At 37.5% G+C, this 24592-nt stretch overlaps 1 protein-coding gene across 13 annotated transcripts in view; it reads left to right on the top strand.

Moving 5' to 3' along the window:
- COBL (cordon-bleu WH2 repeat protein) overlaps positions 1 to 24592 on the top strand; it is a 150767-nt gene that overhangs the window by 47308 nt on the left and 78867 nt on the right. For 7 of the 13 annotated variants that reach the window (XM_046929138.1, XM_004935146.5, XM_046929133.1 and 4 more), the window contains exons 3-7: positions 812 to 1022; positions 1734 to 1962; positions 4124 to 4168; positions 6057 to 6151; positions 9426 to 9509. In XM_046929138.1, the coding sequence (XP_046785094.1) occupies positions 812 to 1022; positions 1734 to 1962; positions 4124 to 4168; positions 6057 to 6151; positions 9426 to 9509 (664 nt within the window). The remainder of the gene's footprint in view (positions 1 to 811; positions 1023 to 1733; positions 1963 to 4123; positions 4169 to 6056; positions 6152 to 9425; positions 9510 to 24592) is intronic. The other 6 variants (XM_015282312.4, XM_040695852.1, XM_046929139.1 and 3 more) reach the window with 3 other exon arrangements.

Genomic DNA, 24592 nt, shown 5'->3' with positions numbered 1-24592 from the left:
TGTCACTTTCTCAGTTCATGTTAATGGCCTCAAGTTGTGCCAGGGGAGGTTTAGGTTGGATATCAGGAAACACTTCTTTACAGAGAGGGTTGTGAAGCACTGGAATGGGCTCCCCAGGGAGGTGGTTGAGTCACCGTCCATGGATGTGTTTAAAAACCATTTGGATTTGATGCCCAGGGACATGATTTAGCAGAGAGATGGAAATGACTGACTTCTTAAACCTGTGGTTTGGGGATCACATCTGTAATGAGAGGACTTGATAAAGCAAATACTTGAAAACAGATGTTTGTATACTGGGTTAATATTCTCACCAAAATAAAGAAAGTGGGGATGTTTTCTACTTGAAAATATTACTGGTGTCAAACTGGAGAGGACAGTGGAAGTTTCAGAAAAATCTGTAAGTTGAAAAAATCCTGTCGACCTCTTGTTCCAGATTCACGTTCCGTTTTAATTTTCATTCAAACGTAGATGGAGGTTACTGTACCTTGAATGAGTCATTTATTTGTATCTTCCCTTTTAAGAACAGATTTTCAGCTGGAGAATTTGATATATGCATTAACAGAAAAGATGCATTTTGTCCACTTTATGCTTGTGTTTGTCAGTGTTATTATCAGCGCTGTGGTCTGCCTCTACTATACTTAATTCTAGATGTTTTCATCTGGTTTATCTAGCACGTAAGAGCATCAGCATTGTTTCCTGCTAGTGACACATCCTCAGCTTGTCCCGTATTTTTTCTCTGATATTAAAACAGAAGTGAATTTTTTGCAGGTGTTTTTCTCTGTGCTAACAGTGAATGTCTTCTTCCCTACAGTAAAGCTGTGATGGATCTTTTGGTTGATCTATGCAGCCGGTATCACTTGAATCCATCCCAGTACAGTCTTGAATTGAAGTCTTTGGAAACTCAACAACCTTTGAGTTACAAGCCAAACACTTTGATAGGAGCACTGGACGTACAGACAGTACTCCTGAAAGAGAAGGTTCCTGAAGAGAAGATCAAGAGACCTCTGCCGAGGGCTCCTGAGGTTAGTACTCTGTAGCCCTAAAACAGTGACATGAAACATCATTTTGTTCTTATCACTTCAAGCAGTTTTTCGAGTCTTTGCATCTTCAGACCGGGTGGAGGAGGCTTGAGATAGACTATAACCTGCCCTACTAATTTAGCTGATTTGCACAAGGACTGGCTGCTGCCAGTCTGGACTGCAGCATTTAAACAGAATTTTATATTGCATTTGGTTGTTTAGGTGGAAATTTGTTCTTGTAAAGGACTTTGATCAAAGACCTAAATGAGGAAATTGACGGTAGCTGATAAAATGAGGGTTTGGGGATTGTGTAAAAGTAGGTAGGGCTTTGGTAGTATATTATTTGTAATCTTTATTAAAGTTAAGGGAGAAGACTGATCATTAATAAATGCATTTTGTACATTGTGAGGATTCACAAGTAGCCATCTTCCAAATACTAGTTTGCTGAAACTTTTTGTTGGTTTTTATAAATAGTGGCACAAAATTGATGGCTGCCTCTAATTCCTTTTCCTCATTTGCCCGCTTTCCTGTCTCCTTAGAGACAAAGACGTTCCAAGAGTTTTATTAATAGTATTTTTCTGCAGTAAGTTTGCATATGGGGTAAGGTAGTTAAAGAGAGTTGAAGTCAATATGGAAGCCCCTAATGCCATTCTCAGTGTAAGAGAGTATTGCCATTATAAAGCGAGGGCTGAGCGTTTGTACTTGTTTCTGCAGAAGTCTGTGAGGCTGGTGGTAAATTACCTGAAGACACAGAAGGCAGTGGTTCGAGTCAGCCCGGACGTGCCCCTTCACAACATCATCCCAGCTATTTGTGAAAAGTGTGAGGTCAGTCAGGAGCACATTGTTCTTCTGCGAGACAGCATCACTGGCGAGGAGCTGGAGCTTACCAAATCCTTGGAGGAGCTGGGAATAAGCGAGCTGTACGCCTGGGACCGAAAAAGAGGTGAGCTACAACTGAAAGCAGTTCCTACTAGGTTAGATTAGATGCCAACAATTAGAAAGGCAACTGAAGAGCATTTTGGGGGGCCTCAATCCAGGGAGCAGCAGCCAGGTCAGTGGTGTGCCCAGCCATCCCCAGCTGCTCTGGGGCCAGCGCCAAACTATGCTGGCAGAGCACGCATTGGCCTAGGGCAGGGTGAAAGGAGGAGCTTTGAACCTCTCAGAGCTGCTGTTGGTACCGGTGCACGTCACCCAGGTGCCTGTCAGCGACTTGTGCTGTGGGTCAGAGAGAAGGAAAGAGGAGACGTGCTGCAGTCATGGCAGCTGCGAAAGCTGAGAGGCAGAAGCGACAGAGCAGGGCTGGTGATGAACAAACTGTGAATGGGTGCGGAGGTGGTTCCTCCAAGGAGCAAAGCTACTGATGATTTTGTGAAAAGAAGCTAAGAGGTATTAGTATTTAAAGTTTTATTTTCTTTCTTTTTTCTCCCTCCTCTTCTGTTCTCATAGACGGTATTGTAGTGGCAGCTGGAGCTTGAATTTCATCAGCCTTATTGTGTATTCAAAAAACAGAAGTATGCTATGTGCTTTAAAGTATACATTCTTTAAAAATACATATTGACAACTGCTGCTTCCTTTGAGATCAGAAAGTGATATTCATTAGCGCTGTCTCCTGCAGTTTGTCCCAATCAGTATCATTTCCAGCACAGTAGATGCCCTTACTTATTGTTTAGATAAGTCTTGTATGCAGTCTTGTATGCATTGAGCAGCAGGCTTATTTTTTATTTATACAGTTATTTATTTATGTTGATGTTCTGTCTCTCCTTTCAAACTCCTTTGGTAAGTGACAGCTCTGCCTCTTTAGGAGCCAAATTTCAATGAGTTTAGACTCTTAAGTAAACTAAATGTCTCCTTTTTCTTTGGATTGTCAGGATGTTCAAAAAGTGGCTGACAATGTGTCATGACTGAATTACGTCTTTTTCTTTTTTCTTTAAAGACATGTTTACTGTAATTAAGCTAAGCATTTCGGAGCAGCATATTGAAAATGCATAATATTCAACAAGAAACGTTCATCATGCTTCAGAAACAACATACAGAATAATTAGCCTAGGCCTTACTTAAACTCCTTTTTGTTTTTTTAAAATGAAGGTGGTTGTGTATATATTGGTACTGTGTGGATCCTCAAGTCACGGCTTAAAGAGCGCAGTTATCCTGTATGTTCAAAAACAATACTTCAGTCCTGGGATTACAGCAGAAAATCTGTAACATTTGCTAGCGTACTGCTCTCAGCATCAGAAAATATATATATATTCTTTTAACCTTTAAGCATGCCATTTGTCATCTTAGAGTGATAGAATTATGTAAAGGCTTGGGCTGGAAGGGACCTTAAAGCCCACCCAGTCCCACCCCCCTGCCGTGGGCAGGGCTGCCACCCACCAGCTCAGCTGCCCAGGGCTCCATCCAACCTGGCCTTGAGCTCCTCCAGGGGTGGAGGCACCACAGCTTCTCTGTGCAGCTGTGCCAGTGCATTATGACAGCAGTCCCCTGATCTTGAGTGTGTATCAGCCTTCTCTGCCTTGCTCTTACTCTGCACTGTGGTGCTTCATGAGAATAATGTTAATTACATATGCAAATTACTAAAGGTTCCCCTTTGTTCAGGCAGTTACCTTCCTTCTGTATTTTCAATTGTAACACTCCCGTGGAATAATCCCATTGCTCTACATAATAGTAGTTTTGTTGGATTGTGCATGGAATAGGATGTCGAGGCTCACTAATTACCCATAGAAGTGGCAGATTTTTCAAGTACATTCTCATTAGCTGTGTTTGTAAGAGCAGGTTCTAGAGAAATAAAATACTTGTCTTCCTCTTCTTCCCTGAAATAAAAATGCTGAAGGCAAAGTGAATTTAAAAGGCAAGCTCTGCTGCCACCTGCTAACATACTTTGGTGTAGCAGCTGAAGTTGTTTCATGGGTGAATACAGAAGGAGCGAACTTTTTCTCAGCTAAACAGCTTCTGGTAGGCGCTCTGCATGCCTAGCGTCAGGTAAGGTTTTGTTTCTACAGTCCTAGGAACACAAGTAGGAGTAGTGAATGAATACTGTGGCTTACTGAGCTATATTAAAACTTTAATATGTCTTCTCTTGTCCTTTCATTGCCTGCCTTTTCCAGTTCCTCCATCAAAAACTCAGTCTGACCCTTCTCTGAACTACAGAGGTACTGTACAATGCTGCTGAGGAGAAATCAGCTTTTCCTTTGCTGTTGTTTAATGTGGTTCTGGGAGATGGATTTTTAACATTGTAGCGTAAAATGCTGTTCTGAAACAAGCTATTGCCACAATCTGTGTTGTCTTTTGGACCATGTTGTTTCCAGGGCCTTGCTTTTTGTCAGAACAAACACACTTGTGTGCTTACTTCTTCAGTAATTGCCACTAAATGCCTACAATTAACAAATCCTGTCACTTTACTGTTGTATAGTACGGTGTGCTTCGAGTCTTTTAGATTCCAACTTTTTATAGAAGCAGAGGCAGAATATTGGAGTTCTGTGAAATCTTTCATTAATTGTAATTTATTTGAAATGAAGCGTTTTAATATCAAACTGAAATGTGTGCATACATTGCATAACTCTGGGTAGATGCTGACTTCTGAATTGCTATAATAGATATGATTTCATTAGATTACATTTGTGCTTCTGCTTCTTGTTAAACAGAAAAGATGTATATTTAGTGTATCCTTTACCCCTACTGACTCTGTTATATAACATTGTTAATTATCCTCTAGAAAGGTGTGCTTGACATCACTGTATTACCAGTAAACACAATGCAGTGAAAATAAAGCAGTGAATAACTTCTATAAACTTTCAGGATTGAAGTACATCTCCAGCAGACAGTGACAGCCATGGAGAGGATGTCACTGACTAGGGGCCTGTTGGCTCTTGGCTTCACTGAAGCCAGTGATAGTCCTGCTAACTCATGTCATGTGTGCTGTGGCTTCTTCTTATACAGAACATCACAGTGGAATGCATAGCTGCTCTATTTATTAAAGAAAAAATTATCCAGATTCCTTGTTGTTTTGAAGTGATATGGAGTGTTTAAAATCCCAGTTTGGATTTCTTTCAAACTGTTGATGATCAGCAGTTACTGATATGGCTTATTTTGTCATTACTGCTTGCTTTTGAATAGATGAGCAAGGGAATCACGATCCATATCCAATTGCAGCCCAGCCCTGAGCAAAAGAAAAAAAACCAGGAGTTTCTGGTCAGTGAGCTTAGACATTATTTGAGGAAGGTATTCATTTATTACTGTTTTTTGTTTCTTCTTTTGCTGGGGAGTTGCAGCCTTTCTTAAGGATAGTTTCTCCCTGTTTTTCTAGTGGTTCACCACCTTCACTCTTCTGCCTTGCTTTGAACTACTGTATCTGCTTAACACCTTCTAACAGCTGAAATTACTGATGTACAAAGTGATCCTTCATGAAAGCCATGTGCTATGTGTGAAATGCAAGGCATTCACAAGAATTCTGGGATGAGGGTTTCTTGTGAAGTAGACCTTTAATTTTTGTCAAGAAACAAGCTATCTTGTACACTTATTCATTGTTGTTAAATAAATATTTACAAGAGAACATAACTTTTTTTTTGTCAAACTCTTTTTGCTAGTGGGATACTCTGATGTTCTTGAAAGCAGAGAGAAATCTCTTGCATTAAGCAGTGACCATTAAAAATACAGTAGAGTTTTACAGTCTGTATATTGAATGTCAAACTAACGGTTGTTCTCTGTAATGTATGACCTTATCACATTGCTTATCCAACTCAGATAGTGTTGGGAAAGTTGAAGGGAGACAGAGTGATCACAGAGTCCTAAGGATTACTAAATTGTGATTGAAAACTTACCAAAATTTATGACATTATTGCATTTCCCTTCTCTAGATTTTGGAGCAAACTCAGAGCAAAGACAAGTCTGATGAAAAAGAAAGTGCAGGATCTGGCATTTACTCAGATAATGCAGTTCATAAAATCTCTAGCTCATAGAAGTACAGCGTTAACCCAGGATGTGTTAAAATACTGATCTTTGTTGCAGAGATGTAAAAATATTCCATTATAACTTTTTCAGAACCAAGTCGAAGTGTTTCACTAAGCAACGATGCAATAGAAAAAGAAAAGAAAGGATTTCTGGGGTTTTTCAAAGCTAATAGAAGCAACAGCAAGGTAAGTGTTTATCGATATATTGCTTTGCTAAAAAAAATCCATTTCTTTACATGTATATTTTTCCTGTGAATAGTGGGGTTTGTTTGTTTTTGTTACTGTTGATTTTGGTTAATGTTAATCCTTTTTTTTCTAAGGAGTCATCTTTCAGCAGATGTATTAACTATGGTCAATCAGTACAGATGGAGATTTGAGCTTGTTACCTTTTAGTCCACTTAGTAGTGCATGGATTGAAGGGGGAAAAAAAGCATTTATGAAGGAGGTGATGTAGCACAGAGCACATTAGACATGTCTAACTCTTCTGTGCATGTGTGATAGTTTGTTTTAAAGCATGTATATCTGCAGTAAGGTATGTACAGACTTACAGATGATAATAACACAACAGAAAAACTGATGACTCAAATAACTTGCATTATTAAAAGGAATAATATACACTGAAGGATCAGTGTCTGCTACAGTGCATGTCAGGCATTTTTAAACTTTCAGAAAGGAAAGTTGATATAAAAAACTTCATTCAGCTAAGCTCAAGATACCATTACAGTTGCTAAATCTAAATAACTTTAAACAGTTATAGAAGATATGACAGTATCCTTATAAGGGAAAAACTGGAAAGTAGTATTTATGCATTCTATGCATTTTAGAGATTTAGAATTTCTTGAGATGCTTCATGAAAAATATGCACCCCTCATTACAGAAATTAAATACAGAAAATTGTCTCACTCAAGCACATGAAAAGAACGTATTTTCTTCTGTCTGATTTTAAAAGCCCTCCAAGGCTTTTGCAGTGAAATTGGATGGATCTGTTACTACGTAACATCTGCTCAGTTGATGGACTGGTGTTACGCTTACAGTTCCAGTCGTGTTTCTAAAACTGTATAAGCTTCCCAGAATCTTTCAGTTCTCACCATTTTTCATTATGATCAAATTTGGAGTTATTTTGCCAGGCAGTGGCTTCCAATATCAACACTGGGATTTACCATATTGAAATGTCTGATCTGACATGGATCCTGAGCTATTCTTAATGTTTTTTGAAGTACGCAGTGGAGCTATATTTCATGGGAAACTAAGTTAGTTTTGGTGCATTTATCCTGTGTAAGCAAGTATTTCCCATTTAGTATGGAGCAAAAGTACAACTGAAGTAATAATGCTGCATCTGCTTGGAAGAATCCAATTCACAAGCAAGCTCAGCATGAACTCCGAGGGCACACCCCGGCGCTGCAGTTCCTCTGGAGGAACTGAACATAGCATGTTTACTGCATGATAGTTGGTCATCTGTTTCCATGTTACTAAACTTCAATATGAAATGTGTGCTCTCAGAGTTGTAATTCCAGAAGCAGATCAGATTTAGCTTGTAAAATAATTGCACTTGCAACACTGGAAAATGTTGCTGTGAAACGTGGCAGTGCTCTGGTTACTGCAGTGGGTCTCTTGCAGCTAGGATTACAAGTTTATTATGCTTCGATACCCACCCTCTCTTCCAACTCTCTTTTTCATACCTGTTAAAAAAAATAAGAGGTCATAGCCTGAGGTTGCTTTTTAAAACATATATTTTAATTGATGTTAAAAATATTGAGCGTCTATTAATAATCTGCAAGTAATTTTTGACCTGGGAGAGGGTGGGAACTGCACAAACAAGTATGAAGAAACAGCTTCAAAATCTGAGATAAAGTTTTAAGTCTTGCTGCTAGTTCTGACAAGTTAATTGATTTTTCCTAATGGTTTCTTTATTGGACTCTTACTTTCAAATTAAGAGTAGATGAAGAGAGATGTAGCAGCCGTTTTGTTTAGATCTGCAAGGAGGTCATTGTTACCTTTTTAGTATGTTCTCTAGTAGTTTGAGCCCAAACAGATGAGAGAATTACTGAAAACTGAAGAATAGCATATCGTACAAAGGAGAAACAGATGTTAAGTGGCCATGATAGATGTGACTCAGTGTTACGGCAGATTTACAGCTGAAACTGCTGAAGATACTTAGTTAGCAGAATGGGGGCAAATTCATTAACTTCTTTTAAGACAGAATTAATAGGTTTACAAAGGGATTGTGTAATGAGATGTCCTGTGGTTTCAGGACATACAAAGGCCCAGAATGTCTCTTCCAAAGTCTCTTTTACTGTTTCTCGGTTAAAATTTCATTCCTTTGCAAGACTTTGGTTGGTTCTGCTTACTTATTTTTGCTTTGTTTGCATTATCATTTGCATGCACACAAATATAGGATCACTGCATGCGGTCATGTGTAGTCTCTATTTTAGAACTAGCTGAGAGCAAGAATTGTCTGAAGTCTTGAACAGAAGACGTGCTGTGGGGTTTCGGGCATTTACGGGTAAGATGACTTTGTTTGCAAGGGAAGAAGAGAGGATTAGCCCATCTTGCAAAATGTCCTGGATCAGGTGTCACTCTACTCTGCAGGCCTACGCTCAGATTTCCATGCCCACACACTCTTGCTTTCTCAGTTAGCTCACTGAAGGCAGTAATCGTGGGATGACAATATACTAGGTGCAGCTTTTTGAACTCTTCTGTTTTTTTTTTTGTTTGTTTGTTTCCAACTATATGTAAAATACCATGACACAGAATGAAAACAGAGATCTCTTCTCATGGTTGATACAAATTGCTTGAAAATATCTTGTAGGTTAACTTTTTGCTTACAGGCTTAGTGCCAGATCAGGTATCACCTTCTTCAGTCCATTCTAATTTTATTCTGGATCAGTTACCCTCTGTTCTCCTGCAGCTAACATAAAGACATAAAGGTGGCAGAATTCCACGCCTTTTGATATGAAATATAGTCGTGTGCCTGAGGCTACATCCACATCAAATTGGCACTGCTAAGCAATCCAGTAGTCCAGAGGTTCTGTGCAGATGATCATGGGATCTCGAGAGGGTATCTGATAGGACTCAAAATCAGTCTTGTCTTTGACATGTGTGGAAGAAGTTCTCTGCTTGCTCCTCTGTCTGTCTGTGTAGGTATAGTGGAGACTGGCAACGTGGCTGCTGTTACTGGAGGACCTGCTTGCTACCTGGTTTCCTTTTCCTTGCAATAGCATTGTTCTGTTTTTATAATATTAAGAACAAAATTCTTTATGTTCCTGCTAATGAATTTCTTAAGGGCCTCCCTAACTCAGAGAAATTTTGCAGACTCCTTCAGTGTTTATCAGCAATCAGTCTAGCGCTACAGAGGCAACTTGTCCTCATTCTGTGATCAGGTTTGGTGCTTTGCTCTGGCATGTTTTTGCTCTTTTCTTTCCGTTGCTACTGCTCTGTAGGATACTTGTTTGTGTTACAGACAGAAGAACACTTGAGGATGAACAGAGATTATGGTGAGGAGGATGTTTTTAGTTCTACATCTACAAGTGAAGGAAGCTTGGATGTAAGTACTAACGTGGCTTGTAGATGCTACTGCTTTCCTGTTAGATCCAGCAGTTTGAATAACTAGAACCCACTGCTGTTCCCTGTGCTTAGCCAAGTAGAAGTAGATGCAACCTACTTCTTCCTAGCTTAGTTACCTCAGTCCACAATTCACATCTTGAAATGCAGTGCATTTTCTTCAATTATTTTCTTCAGTGCACTTTCTTCAATTAAACTCTAGCTAGCTAAATCATAAAACAGGTTTCTTTCTAAGTAATATTCTAAGCAGTTGTGAGCAAAAAGTGGTTTAACCAAGGAGGCAGGTGTCATGCCTGCAAGATGGTGAGAATGCTGCTTATGCAAGCGTTACCAGTGATGTTTTGTGTTGGCTTTCGTTGTTAGTTTGTATGTGCTTTTTTTTCTACAGAACCACATTTCTTTTTTTTTCTTTTTTTTTTTTATCCCTGTACACGTCTACTTTCTGCATGGCAGCATTCCAGTTACTTCTCAAGTAACTTCTCGATGGAGACTATCTTTGTTTTAAACCTCTGCTAATAACGTAATGGTTTTTGTTATGTACTTCAATAGGTTTTGAGGTACTAAAATCCTATGAACCACATTTAGGGAAGTTTTTAAGTTCCTGACAGACAATTAAATAACCAGGATTTAGGTTTCTAGTTAGGAAGTGTGAATCTTAAATATTTTTGAAAAGCTGTTATGATGGATTTGTAATCATAATGAATTGAATGTTTTTTATTTTTATTTTTTTGTTTTTTTAATTACTTGGCTCCTTATATTTTCAAAACCTGGAGAAGACCGTGTTGATAACATAATAGAAGCCTGAATCCCCATTTCACAAACAAATACTTGGAAAATAGTCCACAAAATGTGCACGTCACCAGTCAAGAAGAGTTACAGAAAATCATGGAAAAAACAGAGCAGGAGTGAGAGAGCAGAACCCAAATTAAAAGGGTTGTATAAAAGAAATCAGAAGTGGGAAAAATGGAGAAATCTTTGTGAGATTAGAAAGCACATAACTTCAAATTTGTGAAACGCTCTTAATGAAAGAATACAGAATTAAGAATGCTGCATATGACACTAAGAATTTGGGTGGCACTGTATGGAAGAACCATAAACTTTTATTAAGTTTTGTGTTAACATAAAGGTCTAGTAGAAGATCACATTGGTAACTGAAACACAGGAGATAGAGTATAGCAAAAAGCTTCATGAACTCCCCAAAAATAAAACCTGCTTGTGGTTTGTATTCACTGCCTTTATATATTTCTTTGTCTTAATACTCAGCTAAGACAAGAGGAGTAAAAAGAAGAGGGATTGCAAGCGAGGATATAATGAAGGTAGTTCAAGCACTCTGAGCTGTCTTTTCCACCTGTATGTGGTGCCTTCTCTAAAGAGAGACATCTCTTAATCTTTGTAGGGAATTCGATAGGGCAAATCACAATTGAAGACTTTTTTTTTTTCCTCCTTTATGAAAAAACCTGTCTTGTCTAAACACGGTAACTTTGCCTTTTAAAAGCATAAGCAATATAGCTTAGAGAGCAAAGGTATCTTGGAGTAAATGGTAGAAAAGCTGTTCTTTGTATTCAGTTAAACAATTACAGATTTTTTCCCTTTTTAGAGCCATTAATCTTCAAGAACAACACAGACGTTTTTCAGAATATGCATCTTTCACTTCTGGCTTGACACTTCTATTTGTATAAGGACTGATCCTACCAAGACATAAGTGCATACTTAAATGAATATATTGAAATAGTTCAGTTTAAATTGATGCTTTTCTGTTAGAGTTAGTTGAAAAATGTATAAAACTAGTCTAACTGATCCTCTCAGCAGCATAGAATTCCATCCTTCAAACAGGTTAGAAGGGCTTCAAGAAAAAATATTGATAACTGTAATATCTTTGGTGGAAAAGAAGTATAAAATGCTGTACACTTGGCATACATTGCTGGCATAGGTCACTTGTATTATTTTAGGATAAAATTCAAATGAAAATTCCAAGAAAGGTACTTCCAGAAGTTTAACAGTTTGTTTTAGTGATTGCTTATAGGCTTGGCTTTGAGACCCCTCAGTCATTGTAATTCTTTATTGCCCTGATTGCTCAAAAGATAATCTCATTTATATACTTTGGTGGAACTGAATATCCTTGCTCAAGCAAAGTGGTATCTTACATGGCCATGTATACGCATTTAGATCTCACTGTACAGAAGAAAATTCACTGAGGTAAGGTAGGTTTTTTAGCTAAATGTCCTCCAGTGGAAGGTTTCTTTTCTGTGGTTTCTTCAAGTCTGCTTTCTTTTACTGCTTTGGGTCATCTTGACAGTATTTTTCATGGTAGTGCAGGAATCAAAACTCAAGTTTCAGAGTAGTTTTTGTAAAGAAAACTGGTGTTGTCTTTCCAAGATTACCTTTGGCATAGTGAAAGGATCAGGAAAATCTTACCTATATGGATAATGAGCAACTGATGAAGTACAGCTGAGCTAAGGGCAGGATGAGGTGTATTCGTATTCTTAGTTTAAATCCTTTTACCACTGTTATGTGGTAGTAATGTGCACTGAATTGTGGAAGAAGAAATGATTCTGTTCTATATTCCTTTTTTTGTTGTTTTTGTTTGAAAAGTGGTCGATATGCAGGAATGGAACAAAGCTGTAAGAAATCTTTCGTATTCATTCAAGCACGAGTTATATTCTCTTTTTATAAACCAAACCATCATCACTTCCATATTTTTGTAATTATTGGTAGAATTATTAATACATCTAAAATAATTTGGATTGTTGATGAAGGAGATTTTCTAAGTCAAGATATGAAGGTCAACAGTTGTGCTGAGGTGAAAGTATGCGTAGAGTACAAGCAAAAATAAAGAATTTAACACCGTAGAGAATGTAAAAATGGAAGAATTGTCCATGACAGTGCACAAAAAGTAGCAATTCGTTATGACATACAGTCACACAGTAAACAATTTAATGGTTCTGAAATCTAATTGCATATTGCAAATGAAGCAGAAATCTCCGCCTTTAATTTATACTGTTTTATACTAAGTAGAGGAACCAGGGTGCCTTTTCACAAGTCAAACGCAATTGAAACACACTTGTGTGTGAATGCAACATACAGATAAAGCAGTTGGGATACGCAGAAGGGTTAACCGTATTCCTTTTTTGGGTACCGTATAGGGTCTCATAGCTGGGATTTTAGAACAGCTGAGAGGGAAAGAAGGAGTGAGTAATCTCTGCCACTTGGTGTCACTGTCCTCAAGTAAACAGTTGATCAAGATGAAACCTGATCCTTGGAACGCAGTTCTAAAATTAGCTGTTTTTATTTTAGAGGCCTTTGTGTTTTCATAAATCAAGAGTGAAAAAACACATCCCAAGTGCCAAACGACGTGTATCTCTGATGTGGAATTTGTTTATGTAATAAATCAGCTTGGGAAAAAATATTTAAAAGTACAGCCAGGGACATTTATCAGAGGATTTGAAATTTCAGCACAAAGTCTTATCACACAGGGTTTCTCTAGTTCAAACCAGCAGACCAGTGCTAGAAGATTTTTGTCAGTACTTAGGGGAGAAATTAAAAGAAAAATCTAGTCTTGGGTATGTGTTTGAATGTCTTACTCATAACAGAATCATTGAACCTCAGGGAAGCAGGTAATCTGGAAATTTGCTGCTTAATGGATCTGTCGTGGCCATTATTATATATATACTCAGGATTTAAAAAATCCAGAAAAAAAGAAAAAAGAAGTAATTTTAGATTTCAAGTAGATTGCAGTTATGTTCTAGTCTCTGTACAGGAAACAAAGTTATCTTTCAGAAGGAAGTGCCCTAAAGTTTGCGGAAAAAAAATTATCAGCACTTCTAGTACATTTGTAACTTTGGCAGTCACTTTTTAAATGATAGAAACAGCTATGTTCCCTGTGAATAACATATGTATACATACATTATTCACCTTTTTAGGGCCTTGTTTGTTCTTCATGTACTCTAACTTTTATGCCTCCGAGCTGGCAGGAGTTAGGGCACTCATGGTACACTTTCCCAATTCAGAAGTGGTTGGAGAGGAATCAAGTACAGTTACGCAAACATAATTGAAAAGAATTGATTACTTCAACCATGTTAGGTGTCAAGCAATAACTGAGTACCTTGTCCGCTGTTCAGGATTTGACCTCCCATAGCCAGGTACTGTTTAGGGCAGTAACAGAGCTGCAGCAATGAGAATAATGTCCTTGTATCTAAATGGAAGTAAGTAGCTATCAACTTTCTTTAATACTTCATTTCTGACAGTTGTATCCACTTTTATAGTCTTGTTTTTGTTTGCTTGTTTCTTTGTCTCCTGGCAGTTCTTAGGGTGTTTTATTGGTCAAATTCTGCAACAGTTCTATAGCATTTAACAGTTAGAGCACGCTGTCAAGACATAGCTTTGTGATCTGGCTTTGAAGCAACTGAAACGTAGCTTCGTGTGGTTTTGTTTGTAAAATATAAATCCCAACATTAGTATGGAGGGTTGTTTAAGTATTTCAGCAGACTGTCCTCACCGTTCTTTTGTTAAAGAGGTCTGTAAATTGGTGGAGTTAGATGCTGGAGCATGACACTCGGAAAGATATAAAAGAATTAAAAATGATTTTATCTGCAACTGTTCGTATGGTTAAAAGAAAAATAATTTATTAAATATCAGATAACTCAGGGTACTGGTCACAATCACAGTAGTAACTTTAGTTTCATTTTTACATCCTTTGATATTCTGAAACAAATACTGTTTGAACTTTTCTTGCTGACCAGGTGAGCTTTGCTAGATCTAGCTTGCTTGTAACTGGCATTCAACTTAAGTATGGTGATCAGCTTGCTTTCTCATTTTCCATTGAGGGCAGAAGTAATTTTCTTTATTTACCACGATGAAAATTTAACTTGAAAAAAGATCTGACTGCATGGAGATTTCAAAACAGAGTAGGTTTTTAAAGTGACTGTGACATATTTATCACCTGATCTATACTGCAAAACTTCTACAAATGTCTTGAGGATGAGCTACGCACACTTGATGCTGTCTTTGAGCAGAAGGATGGATTAGATGGACTGTGCGGGTGCTTCTCAGCAAGAATTACATCTGCTGAAAAGATGCAGCATTCCCCACCTCCTTTTGTGGTCTGCACTTAGAGGCTTCACTGTCTTTGGTTATATAAGTTGTGGATACATTCATATATTTAAGATAATACCTTTAAATTTTCCTTACAGTATGTAAGAGCAGATGAGCTTGAAACAGTGGCTGCTTGACACCAGCCATCAAATTCTTGTTACAAAGCATGGTGTTACTAAACCTCTTTAAAGAAAAGGTCCTTGGAGTTAATGCGGAGTGTAAAAGAAAATTCTGGTTCTCAGAACCAGCTAAACTACTTTGGCTCAAAAAAAAAAAAAAAAAAAAAAAGGCCAGAGGCAGACACCTGGAATGGGAAGTCTCAGCAGCTATGGTTAAAGCATCATAATGTTACAAGCTCTTGAAAACAGACTCTTGTGAAGAGAGGTATTGGCTGACCCATCTTCTGGCTGCGCTTCTTAGGTTGTACAGCCACAGGACTGGCAGCTTTATGCATTCAGGAGTCACTTGTTAGCTCCATCCCTTACCAAGCAATAGTGATTTAAGATCATTCGGTTTAATAATAATAATAATAATTGAGGCTTGACTTTTTTCCTTCTCTTCCTCTGCTGATAATTGGTTTTGTACAAGTCACGTTGCTAAATACTCTTTAGCAGCAAGAAAGACTTTATTAAAAGGTCTGTCACATAGTGGTCACCAGAAGTTGTCTTCACATAAAATGTCATGATTGAGAGTAAAATCAACACAGTGCACTGTGATGTAATCACTACAGTTCATCTGCTTGTTTTAAAATAATAGGAAATAAAACAAACAAAAAAGCTAAAGTTATGTCATTCTTTCCCTGCAGTTCTAATTTTGAAAGGACAACTCAGAAAGTTCTGTTCCTCCAATGGCTTTTGCAGACTATTTTGAAGGAAGTAATTTCAGTTATGTTGGACACTAAATCTAAGCATTAGAGTCAAATTTACTGAGTTTTCAAGGCACTGAAATCAATACACAGGTTTTCCGCATTAAACTCTGACCAGCCTGTCCATCTGCTACCTGCCTCTACTCAGGATCAAGTGTTGAATTGAAGGCTTTTACTTTATAAAACCGCCATCTACCGTTGTCAGCCAAAACGTGAAAGAACAAAGTTGGATCCCTTCTGTGCATTTGGAGACAGCAGCCAATCTGTTTCTCTCAGGACCATTATTTAGAGAATTATTTCTTCTTTTGTAATGTAAACCAAAATACTGGCTGGGCTAGAGATGACTGGAACAAAGCTGTGAGGTATTATTGATGTGGGAAGCATCCTTTCGTAAAGATACCCAAATATTCAGTGACTCAGAAGGAGAGACCAAGAGCAAGCTTAACTATTCAGACTAACAATGAATTAACTTAAGTGTGGTGGCAGCTACGTGTTCCAGTGCCAGCGCCAGAGATGTTTTTATATGTCTTATGCTAAGCAGATGTTGGATCCAACAACTAAGTCACTGAAGCTAGAACTGGAGAAGCCAAATGTCTGATGCTGCTCAGTTGAGATGACCTTGTCTCAGTCTCTGTCTACCTAAAGTCATGTTCATGTGGTTGAGCAGATGATAATCTCAGTCTGCTCTGGAGAGATGGAAGTTTAACTCCTCTCAACTGGAATAAAGTTTTGAACCTGGATTTCCCATATTCTTACAGAATTGCTGAACTTCCTAAATGGGTGTGGAGGACGAGACAGGAGACAAATATAACAGCTGCCTTTTCCAGCAGCTAGGTTTTGTGTGGAGCCAGGTTTCTTAGGTTTGCCTAATTAGATTAAGCCCTTGCTGATGAGGACAGAGATTTGCCAACTTCATGGATCCTGATGGAGGTTAGGAGTTTAGGCAAGAGGTTAGGAGCATGAGTTCTCAGCAGTTTCATGCTCAGCATGCCCAGAAGCAGAATTCAGGCCCCAAAATGAGAGTAAGCACATCATAAGGATATGTGTCAAGTTTATTGAAGGGAAAGCACAGAGAGGTGTGACTTGGAGAGGCCCAAGCTAATGAGAACATGGTAAGTTAGGCTAGCCAGGTATACAGGCAATTGAGCTTCCAAACCTGGGCTACATGGCTTCCTTCTGCGTTTTGTGGATGTACCTAGTTGGGCTGGTGTAAGTTGGCTCAGATATCTCCTTCGGATGTTTAATTAAGACCTTGTGACACACCCTTAACCACCCAAAACCCTTTTATGTCTGATTCATCTTTTGTTACTGATTTCACTGAAAAGTTTTGAAGTTAACTCACTGGAAAAAAAAAAAAAATAAATAAAGCAGCAGCTAATAAGGCCAATGGCTTTTAATTTGCATTAATAAAAGGACATAAAAAAAAAAAAAAAAAACCAAACAGGTGAACTTTAATTCCATTTGAGATTTTTCTAGTGACATCTCAACCACTCAGGCTTTGCTTTCTTGACATTTAATATTACCAGAGCCCCTTAATAGCATATAATAGCCTTGTAATTCCTATTTGGTCATAATTTATTCAGCATATTGTTCTTAGTGTAACTGGCAAGCAGACAGTGATGTTGAAAGTACCACCTTTAAAGAATATTGGATAAGCAGAGATATAGTTACTTAAAAAGGGATTTCACGTATTTTTGTGTACATAAAGTGCTTTTTCTGTTTAATTTTGGAATGGTCTTGGAATGAGTCGGCATTATTAATTCCATTACAAAGTACATTTGTGTTTGATTTAATGATGAATATCCAAAATATTTCTTCTAAAGCTTTCCAAATGTGACTACTGTAATGAAAGGATTAGGGTGTATTTATGTCAATGCCCTTTAGTAGATGAAATCAGAAATGGCTAATTGTATGTCATGGACTCCATGATGCTAATACACAGTGGAAATTTTTTTTTTGTAATAACACCTGTTTTTGTAATGGCATAATCTAAATCCCATGTAACCATAGATTCATTATATTAGTCTAAAATATCCTACTAGCATATACACATTTTAGATACAGTAGAGATTTTCAATATTGGTGAAGATATAATGTCTTTTCACTTGCAAAGAATTTTTGAGGCATGAGTGCTAATAGGATTTGGTTCTTCTCCAAGCTTCTTCTGTGGACAGCAAAGACTCAATTTCATTAAAAGTAGTGGCAAATAACATTTCTTTTAATTAGATGATCTAATGATTTCCACACATATTTGTTCTGTGCATTATTGTTCGTTGGCAAAACTGAGCTGCTTGGTAGTGTGTGAAACCATACGTCTCAATAACATCTTATGACGGATGAGGGAGGATTTGCAAAACAACATTTGCTGACAGGACACAAAACATTTCACTTTGATGGGGGAGTTTTCCGAAGTGAACTTTGTGGCTTAGTTCTGTCATGCAAAGTCAAATTTACATAAGTTTTAGCGGTCCTTACAGGTCACCCTTAAACTTGAAAAGGAGTTGTGTACATGAAGCAAGGACTGTGTAGCTCTCTTTACTGTGTGTGCTACTGAAGTGTTAGCTACTGGGAGAGACATAATGTCCGTAGTCTATGTAGCTGTTTCACATTCTTCTTTTCTAGTGAGCAGTTGCTAAATTAGGTTTTGTTGGTCTTTTACTTGCAGCTCTGATGCTGATGTTCTCCCGTGAGCTTAACAAAAATGATACCAAGTGTTTGAGGCACTGCTTTTTCTCTTATCTTCCTGTGTTTAATATTTCAGTTCAGTTCTTGGCAGTATTTTGGGAGGCAAGTGGGAAAGGGAAAGTGCCAAATAGTGGCCAGTCTTTCTAAAGACATAATACGAAGTAGTAATACCTTAAGGTAGTTATTCTTTCTTGTAGTTATTTTTTCTTTGTTTTTGTTGTTGTTATCATTTACAGAAGCAGACAAGGCAGATAGCAAAAAACAACCTTGGAGAGTTCTTAAATGATGGGCTGTAGGCAGAGGAGGTGGACCCAGTGACATTCTCGGTGTCATACTGTACACCTGTTGGAGTTTTTGTTGCTTCAGTTCCTTGGTGACCTGATGAGAGCAAGGTGGAGCTGATGTTTGGGACACGAACTGAGCAGGCACTCTGAAGCATGCCAGCACAGAGAGATGGAGAGATTACCATTAGATTTATGACTATTCCTACATTTTTTCTTTTCCTCTGATTATAACATTTTCTTCTTTCTGTCCCAGCAAATGTTCAGGTACATGTCTCGATTTCAGCACAGAGATGGTGTAATTTCAGAGGCTCAGTTTGTTCTGATTTACAGTTGTTTGTATAGGACAAGAGTCAGGCCAATAAAGTGCACTGTGGAGTTTTGCCTTGTAAAAACCTAATGGCAGTGAATCTGACAGAAGAGGGAAGGGCAGAAGAAACATTTAAGACTATTTATTAATCAAGAATTCCAGCAGCAAGGCTTTTCTTGCCTCGATTCTGGCAAATGTACAGATGAGAGATACTGTGCAGAGAGCGTTTCTGCACAGAGAAAGCCCTTCAAATGTAAACATTTGAGCAGCTGGCATGGGAGATTAGTGCAGCAGGGGCAGGAGGGGGGTAATACTGGTTTGTGGCGCCATCTAAATTTAACAAATGTTAAACAAGGTCCTTGTTCTAGTTTAAGGGTTATAGGTCAGAAAGACAATATCAACCAAAAATATTGGCAGTTGTTGAAGTCAGAGTCATTAACTAGTAATTAATTAAAATCAACTACTCTTTTCAAAACTGCCCCCACCCCCCAAAAAAAAACAAACAAACAAAACAAAAAAAAAAACAACAGAATTTTGGGAGAAAATATACGATGCAACCTGTTGAATTAAGGAAAAAAAAAAAACACTTCCTACTGTGTTTGTGCAAAAGACAAGACTTCAAGACTTTGCAGTGCTTTTGCTTTGGATTGTGAACTGTCGTAATTTATTATTCTACTTCTAATTTCCTGTGTCTGAATATGAAATCAAAAGAAAGCATCATGCTCAAGGTGAAAGTGATGTAGGCTCTATTAGCTTTGTAGTCATTTGTTCCATACACTGTTTAACGTTATCTGGGTGGGGGGCTAGGAGTGGTTTCATTCTGTTTTTTTAAATCCTCTCCAAATAGTTACGCAACTTGGCTGTCCATTGGTTTGTGTGCTGTTTTCTTGTGGTTTTTGTTCTTGTGTTTAGATAACCTTTCCAATACAACCTTTCACATATTTGTTGTGTGTATTTTTGGAAGGTACCTTAATTTCTTCATTTCTTTTACAGTAGAGACTAAAGTATTGATATCTGAAGCCAAAATATGTATTTAAAAAATAAGAGCTGTGCTAGCATATGATTGTCAGTGAGTTCAGAAATACACTGAAGAAAAAGATTTCCTGGAGAAGTGACAACATAGTTTAGAGCACACTGTTGCTGTCTTTTGGCACCATAACGTTAGAGTGTCCATTGGAGACTTGATACAGAACTCACTGGAGCCAATGGAAAAATTCTTGCTGGTTTCATCTGGCTTTGGACCGCATCCTTTGAAAGCTGTTAGCCATTATCTATGCTAGGCCATTTTAAAATCCTTCCTCCTTGTGCTACTTGAGGTTCTCTTTTGTAAGAAGAAAGATCTGCTGGCATTTCCACTGTCATCTTTAACGATATATGAACTTAGTTCCTTTTTGATGGGCAGTTGGCCCAGATAAAGTCCTCGAAGTTGCTTATAGAGCATTTTCAGACTGGGGAGGGAGAAAACCCCAAAGTAAATATGCTAAGTCTTGCAGAAGATGAATTGCAAACAGTGGCAAAGTAAGGAGCGGATTTCATCAAGCAATAGTTTGTTGCAAAAGCAAATTTTTCTTTGCTATCTGAAGTGCATACCCAGAAAGTAAGGACAGTTCTCAGTACTGCTTCCCCTTTTTCAGAAGTTATTGTGGTGTTGAAAGTGTAAGCGCAGGTATGTGTTGTTCCTGTTTTCACAGATGTTAACCTAAGTTTCACCTGAATTTAGAGCTGAACTTGGAAAGATTCTGCCACAGCTCCTCGATGGGGAGTTGATACTGATGGTTTGGAATACTCCTGTCAGTGTGAGTGTATAAAGCAGGGGTGTGGTCAGCCATGGTGAGGGAGAACTGACCAAGCATAGGAGAGAGAACATTCAGGCATTTCTGATTCAAGCTGTTTGAGTTCTGATCTCGTAGAATTTCACACAAAATCCACATGCAAAACAAAGCTATGTGCAGTACGAAATTTGGTCTCATACAGGTATCAGAAATCACACAGTGGTGTCCTAAGGAAAATCATGATGGATTTTTTGACTTGGAGAAACTTAGTTGACCAAAGTATATTGCAAAGGAAAATGAAAATATGAAATAATGTACGTAAAGTGGATAAGTGGAAAAGGATGAAGTAGCTTAAGTTCTGGAACAGCTGTTCTTCCAGTCACTTTGCCATAGCCTGTATTCCAGCTTGACTTTCGTTTAGAAAGTGGACTGGCATAGACCAAGAGTTAAAACTCTAATAGTGACTTCTTACATAAAGAAAAAAAAAAAAAGGCCAAAGATATTTGAAGTCATGTTGGAATAGAATTCTCAGAAAATTCAAAGGTTAATCTACTTTGCTGTTCTTAAAATGCTCTTCTTTGCCCCATTACTGAATTTGTGTGATTTTTGCCAGTCTGTTTAGCATATTGATTATTCTCCAAAGGGAATAGCCTCTGGAGAATGCTTCTGATGAGAGAGGAAATTTGGCACCCGAATCTCTTATGATCCTGAATGTTATATATATTTTCTACTGAAATGTTTCACCTCTAATGGAACAAGCTTAACTTCTGTAGGTATTCATCTCTATCATTATGAAACAAAAGGCAGATGTGCCTGGATGTGCTTTATCCATTGTCCAACAAGAAAATGTTTTCTCTACACCTTCTCCTCACCCTTGTACTGTTTACTGACCACCATTACTGATCATGATAATCAGGTGCTATAAATCAAAATGATTCATTGCCATCAGTACCTGAGCATTAAGCTAGGAGCACGTTGTTTGTGCATTGTTGTTTGTCTTTGTCTTAAAGGGCTGGTCTGCTTTGGTGCCATTATTTATTGCCAGAAATGCTTAGCATGGAAACTGTAGATACAGTTTGAAGACCAATTTAGGTTTAAACTTAGGGTTTAAGAATCAGGATGTTGTGCTCTTCGTGACCAAGTATGTGTACATGCACACATAAGCATGTATACAGACATCTGAAAGAGCTTATTCAAGCAATAAAATGTGTGTACATACCTACGTATGTATATATTTACGTGTATATACACACATGGGTTATATACACACAGGCGCACATATAGTCATTTGAAAGGGCTAATTGAAATAATATAATTCCTGGCTGTTGACTTGAGTCCTCTTTGTGACTCTGTAATTAGCATTTGTTTTATGGTCTGCACTAATTTCAGAGCTCTGAAGCTGTTTTGTTCTTCTAATTTCAGTTTTAATATCTTTGGAGGTTATATCATTTTTCAGTAATATTTTTTGGCAGTTTTATCATTAAAAACTCTGAAAGCTTCTTTCTTAAAAATTTGCTTTGACATTTGGGTGATTTTATTTGTCTCCCTGTAGCTAAACACATACAGTTACCATAGACTTCAAAGGGAAAAATAGTTGCACAACTTCATTCTAAATTAACTAAGTATTTGTGTGGGAATTGGATTACAGGGACTGGAAGTGGAAGCCAGTTCCCTGAGCTTGAGTAAATCAGAGCAGCCTTTTTGATTTTAGAAAAGTTCTGCAGTTCTCAGTGAAAATTTGCCTTTGAATATCAGTAGTTTTTTTTTCCTGTTCATCAACAGCTGTACTGTTTTTACCAAGATGAAATTTTCACAGGCCAAAAGAAGCTCAGCAGCCACTGAACGATGATGAGAATTGATTGTTAATGTACTTTGTCTCTGGAAAATTTCCTGGAGGACACCACTTCCACTAAAAGGCAGGGGGAACGCTTTAATATACCTTGAATAAAAATACTTTCAATAAAACCAGAAGTTAAATCTTCAAAACCAAACAAATAAGTACAGAAAAAACTTATGCCAGGATTTATTCTTATTTTTGATCTCCATAAGAATTGGCTATAGAGGCCTTAGAGCAGACATTTTAAAAAATTCACGTTTCAAGTGAACTTTCCATCATCTTTTTCAGTACATGTTGGGATATCTACAATGAAAATATATTGAAGGTGGTCAAATCTAGTGGCCTGATAGTTCCTGTACGTTCCAAGAATTTATTGCAGTGAAAGTTCTTCTCAGTAGTTTTTTAAAGTATTTTGAATTTCATAAAGTTCTATATATCACAAGTATAGCAACTTACGTCTTCTGTAGCCTGAGCATATTGGCTGATTGATTTAAAAGAATGATGAAGCCTAGAAAAAATTACTTCTTACTGCAATGATGAATTAATTTTGCTCAACATCTCTGATCCTTTCTGTGGTTGTTTATGATTGATGAATGCTTAACGCCAGTGGAAATTATGAAAATGTCTTTTTTATTGTTGTTGGTCTTTGACATTTTGAACTCCGTTTCCTGAAGTCTGTTTCCAAAGCCTTAATAAAGACAGATTTGGGTTTTTGGCTTGGTTTTGCTACACTGTTCAGTTGAGCTCATCTATTTTTAGTTGGTGCAGAAGTGTAAGTGAAAAGGAGTAAGCGGCCTTTTCAGACTTAGAAAAATTTGGCTTTTTCTGTCTTAATTCTTCCAAGATTGTTCTCACTGGATTTATTAATGGCCTTCTTTATGGCCAAGTGTAAACAGACTCTTTTCAAATATTCTTTCCTTCTTTCTTTCTTTCTTTTTATTTTATTTTATTATTATAATTATTTTTTTGCTTCTGCTATATTTTTGTCTCTTATACTGAGATTTAATTGGATGTTAGAATCCATGTGAATTTTCCTTTGTATGTTAAATGCACTTTTCATTTAGGTCTCTCATTGGTTTTTAGACATCTCTTGGTTGGTTTTAAGATGTTTCTTCAATTATTTTCTTCTGTTCTGCCTCACTGTGTGTCCTTGTTTGCATCTATTTTTTACCACAGAAATAGTTAATACTTGCTCACGAATCTGTATTTTCATCCCCTTCTCCATTCCCCTCACTACTGAATCTTTACCAATTTGAGTTCTGTTCGTGTGACCTTTTTCCCCCTCCATCTTCACACCAACAACTGAGCATTCACTTTGCCAATGGATATAAACAGTCATTGCATTTTCTTGCAGAATATGGTTTCCGTTGTGCGTAAGTGCCTGAGCTTATTGTAGCATTTGCTGAAGTCTTCTGCTTTGCTTCTGCCTTTTTCTGGATTATCATCTTTGAATTTCTGCAAAGGCTACCTCCCTGGTCAAATCTGGTGAACGTATCCACTTCATTTTGTTAAACGAACTATCATTTTGTTGCTGTTATCATTTCTTTTTATATTTTTTGTACTTTTTTCTTTTCTTCTTTTGTACAACTTGTATGGATATTCAGAAGAGACATGTGGTGTTTTTCACATTTTTCCCTATGTAATACTATAATTCATTGAACTCCCTGTACTTTTCTCATTGCAAGCCCCTCTCTAATCTCTATCTGATGATACATTTCATCTTGAATAGATAAGTCTTCCTTTTTCTTTGTTGTCTTCTGTTTTCGTTTTGTTTTTTTTTGACTGGCATAGAACATGACAACATTTTTCTTTTTGTCACGTATCTCTCATTGCACTATCAAGTCATGATATTATTATTTAGTGCATACACATGTAACTATCCAAAAATATGATGAATAACACGAATAGATAAATTTGCTGACGCTTCTGTTAGATGCTCCCTTGTGAGAATATTTAGAACTTAATCTTTTTCCCTATATTGCCTTTACATATTCACATTTTTGACAGATATGAAAAACCTATTTTCAAAGTACAATCTTACTTTTGTAGGCTGACACATTTTGACAGCGTGCTGTGACTAAGGGGTTGGACTTATGGAACATAAGTTTCTAATGGTCTAACCTGGAAGATACATGTCAGCTCTGAAAGGGTAAATTTTACATATAAACAGATTCTGATATGTTCCCAGAGCAATATTAACAAAATAAATAAATAAAAGGCACTGT

The sequence above is a fragment of the Gallus gallus genome, chromosome 2, assembly GCF_016699485.2.
Source record: "Gallus gallus isolate bGalGal1 chromosome 2, bGalGal1.mat.broiler.GRCg7b, whole genome shotgun sequence".
Taxonomy (NCBI): Eukaryota; Metazoa; Chordata; class Aves; order Galliformes; family Phasianidae; genus Gallus; species Gallus gallus.
The sequence above is the reverse complement of the archived record's forward strand: the minus strand, read 5'-3'. Positions and strand labels throughout refer to the sequence as shown.